Source organism: Nomascus leucogenys, chromosome 12 (genome assembly GCF_006542625.1).
Source record: "Nomascus leucogenys isolate Asia chromosome 12, Asia_NLE_v1, whole genome shotgun sequence".
Taxonomy (NCBI): domain Eukaryota; kingdom Metazoa; phylum Chordata; class Mammalia; order Primates; family Hylobatidae; genus Nomascus; species Nomascus leucogenys.
Window position 1 is genome coordinate 9,152,958 of NC_044392.1, and position 4,221 is coordinate 9,157,178.

Below are 4,221 nucleotides of genomic sequence, written 5' to 3' on the forward strand. Positions count from 1 at the left end.
CCAGCTAGGATTTTTGTAGGAATTGCATTGAATCTGTAGATCAATTTGGGGAATATGTCCATTTTAATAATAAGTCTTCTGATCCATGAACATAGGAGGCCTTTCCATTTATTTAGATCTGCTTTAATTTCTTTCAATGGTATTCTATAGTTTCCATTGTACAAGTCTTGCACTTCTTTTGTTAAATTTATTCCTGAATACATTATTTCTTGATGTTATTGTACATGGAATTGTTTTCTTCATTTGGAGAACAGCCTGTTGCATGGCAAGAGTAATGCCATTTTCAAGCAAAGCCTACATAATGACCCATATTTGACTCCTGCATACCAAGGCAGTCCCACAGAAACAATGCCTGTAGCATAGATAATCCCTCATGAAGATGCTTATCTAACTTCCCCAGTGGTCATGAGTTTTGCAAGAGTGTCTGAGACATGACTAACTGCACGTTTTACCAAAAAAACCACTTGCTATATAAAGGATATTTTCTGGAGGGCAGGTGCAGGTGTCCACTGTCTTGTAGCTGCCCGAGACAAGGCTCTGTTCTACCCGTCCTCACCTTCTTCCCCTGACCCATTCCCCAATGGGAAGCTTTTTAAAAATAACTCTATTGAAAGACGTTTTTTCTCTGTTGTGCTTACCTTCATATTTCTAAATAATATACTATGCCACCATTCCTTGATTTGTCTATTTTTGGATTAAGCTAACACAATCCTCCTCTTCTCTCAATACAGTTACAGGACTGACTGTTTTAGATGCTCTCTCTCTCTCTCTCATTTTTTTTTTTTTTTTTTTTTTGAGACGGAGTCTCGCCTTGTCGCCCAGGCTGGAGTGGAGTGGCGCGATCTCTGCTCACTGCAAGCTCCGCCTCCCGGGGGTTCAAGCGATTTCCCTGCCTCAGCCTCCCGAGTAGCTGGGATTACAGGCGCCCGCCACCACGCCTGGCTAATTTTTTGTATTTTTAGTAGAGACGGGGTTTCGCCGTGTTAGCCAGGATGGTCTCGATCTCCTGACCTCATGATCCGCCTCCTCGGCCTCCCAAAGTGCTGAGATCCCAGGCGTGAGCCACCGCGAGCCGGCCCTGTATTTTTTTTTTTTTTTTAGATGGAGTCTCGCTCTGTCCCCCTGGCTGGAGCGCAGTGGCCCGATCTCGGCTCACCGCAACCTCGCCTCCCAGGATCAAGCGATTCTCTTGCCTCAGCCTCCTGAGTAGCTGGGATTACAGGCATGTGCCGCCACGCCCGGCTAATTTTGTATTTTTAGTAGAGACGGGGTTTCACCATGTTGGTCAGGCTGGTCTCTAACTTCCGACCTCAGATGATCCGCCCGCTTGGCCTCCCAAAGTGCTGGGATTATAGGCATGAGCCACCGCGCCCAGCCGGACTCCTCGTTTTTTTAAAATACAAATATCAGAAGCTTTCCTTTTCCTTTCAGCGTTCTTCCCCACGTTCACCCTCCAACTTCTATCATGTGTAGTTTCACTTTTACATGATCAAGATGGAAAACATTTACATTCAGTCTTTTGTGCTTTGTCTATAAGCTGATTCCAAGTTGAAATCAGCAGGGACCACTTCTATTGACTATGTAATTATGCAGAGCAAAGCCAAACCATAAATTATAATTTATATAAATTAATTTATTTCCTTTCTTGCTTAGGGTTTTTTTAATTATTGTCAAAGCTGTTTATGACAAAATATGCGCAAAGGAAGCCATTTTTCCCCTACTGACAGGAAATAAAGTAGATTTTTTTTTAAAAGATCACTTAACCAGTGTCAATGGATGTAAAAATTCAAAGGGGGATGAATAAATTCAAATTTTATTTTGGTATTTATTTATAAAAATAAATAATAAATATAAATTTTATATTTATTATAAAAATAAATAACAATAAATATAAAATTTATATTTATTATAAAAAAATAAATTTAAGGTATTCGATAACTTATGGGACGTCTCAATTTGTGCTTTAAGGGCGCACGGCGCAGAGAGGCGCAGCAGAGGTTTTCCTGGTTTCGGATCCCAGGGGCCGGATGGGGAACTCCTCCCTGCAGCGAATCCTCAAAAGCCACTGCTTTGCCAGAGAGAAGAAAGGGGATCAAAGCCAGCGCCACCGTCCATGCCAGCCGCACCAGGCCGCTCCTCAGCCTGCACAGCCGCAGCGGCCGCAGCAGCAAGAGTTCCAGGGTCTCCCTCCGCTGCTGTAGTAACCTGGTCCGGGGTCTCGGTGGTGCTCCTGATGCCTCGCGCACCCCTGATGCCCCTCGCCCACCCCCGAAGATTCCGGGTGGGCGAGGGAATCGTCAGAGGGATCACAATCTTTCAGCTAACTTACTCTACTCCTATGATCGGCTGAATGTAGCAGAGACTCTAACGTCCAACGACAAGACGAGGATTCTCAACGTCCACTCCAGGCTCACAGATGCCAAACGCATTAACTGGCGAGCCGTGCTGAGCGGCGGCAGCCTCTACATCGAGATCCCTGGTGGTGCGCTGCCCCAGGGGAGCGAGGATAGCTTTGCAGTTCTCCAGCAGTTCGCCGAGGAGCAGCTGAGCGCCGACCACGTCTTCATTTGCTTGCACAAGAACCACGAGGACAGAGCCGCCTTGCTCCGGACCTTCAGCTTTTGCGGCTTTGAGACTGTGAGACCGGGGCATCCCCTTGTCCCCAAGAGACCCGACGCTTGCTTCATGGCCCACACGTCGGGCAGAGAGTCTTTGGGCGAGGAGTAGTAGCGGCCGCAGCGGGGCTGGGCATCCAGCTCCTGGGGCCGCCCCGGCGTCTGCCGGGTGGGTGGGAACGGTAGACTAGCTCATCTCGCCTGGGTTTGTCCACATGTAACTGCAAATGAATGCTTAAAAAAAAAAAAAAAAAAAAAATAGCTGGGCGTGGTGGCGCATGCCTGTAATTTCAGCTATTTGGGAGGCCGAGGCAGGAGAATTGCTTGAACCCAGGAGGCGGAGGTTGTGGTGAACCAAGATTGTGCCGTTGCACTCCAGACTGGGCAACAAGAGTGAAACTCCGTCTCAAAAAAAAAATAAAAAAGAAAAAGGAAAAAGGCCGGGCGCGGTGGCTCACGCTTGTAATCCCAGCACTTTGGGAGGCCGAGGCGGGCAGATCACGAGGTCAGGAGATCGGGACCACTGTGAAACCCCGTCTCTACTAAAAATACAAAAAATTAGCCGGGCGTGGTGGCGGGCGCCTGTAGTCCCAGCTACTCGGAGAGGCTGAGGCAGGAGAATGGCGTGAACCCGGGAGGCGGAGCTTGCAGTGAGCCGAGATTGCGCCACTGCACTCCAGCCTGGGCGACAGAGCAAGACTCCGTCTCAAAAAAAAAAAAAAAAAAAAAAAAAAGAAAAAGGAAAAAAAAGAAATGAAAATTGAGACATGATATGTTGGAAGATATAAGTCCCATTAACGAAATAGAGCAGAATAAGAGGGATCAGGAAAGTTGGAGAGGGAGGATTGTAATGTTAAATAATTAGGATTTTGTTGTAGAATTTTAATTTTATTTAGAATTATTATTTGTATTAGAGTAAGATAATAATAATGAGATTAGAGTTAAATTGAATCCATGACTCTGAAAAGTCTCATTCAGCCAATGAAATGGTTAAATGTTTGCTTTGTTTTTGGCCCTACTGACACCCTATGGTCACTGAAGATGATACATTGCAGCCCTGGTGCCTAAATCCTCCATGTTAACCTTCATAGAAAGAGTGGCCAGTGCCACATCTCCAGGCAGAGAAATGCCTGATACATTTTGTTACTGATGGGAAGGAGGAATTTTTTGGGGATTTCAAGTGTAATGTTGGGGGAGGCAAACAGGGTGGTTGCAGGAGTCAAACAGGAAGGTTTGAGAAGAAAGTTTTCACACCCAGAGACAGTCAAACCATGACAGGTTGAATATGGAAATCAGTGCCTATAATCAACTGGAACAAGTTAAATCTATATATACGCCCTGAATCTAGGATAATATAAAATAAAGAGATGTTAACATGAGATGTGGTTAAAATATAGTTACAATGCAGAAGTAAATTATCAATATATGTTTATAAACATTTGAGAATATTATTTATTAAGTCATATTATGAAAGTTCCACCTTAGAGCTATGGTCATGACTTAAGTAAACAATCACAATTATTACCATATAAGGAAGCACTGTCCAATAGAAATAAAAATGTGAGGCGGTGGTTCACACCTGTAATCCCAGCACTTTGGGAGGCTG

The 4,221-nt window shown here is 45.0% G+C and overlaps 1 protein-coding gene across 1 annotated transcript; it reads left to right on the forward strand.

Annotated features, from left to right (window-relative positions):
• Positions 1-2,027: 2,027 nt before the first annotated feature.
• OAZ1 (ornithine decarboxylase antizyme 1) lies at positions 2,028-2,851 on the forward strand. Its single transcript, XM_030823547.1, is given in 4 exon segments — positions 2,028-2,093; positions 2,095-2,200; positions 2,203-2,231; positions 2,233-2,851. Coding segments are annotated over 4 exon segments (696 nt in total). The 3' UTR covers positions 2,728-2,851.
• Positions 2,852-4,221: the final 1,370 nt, after the last annotated feature.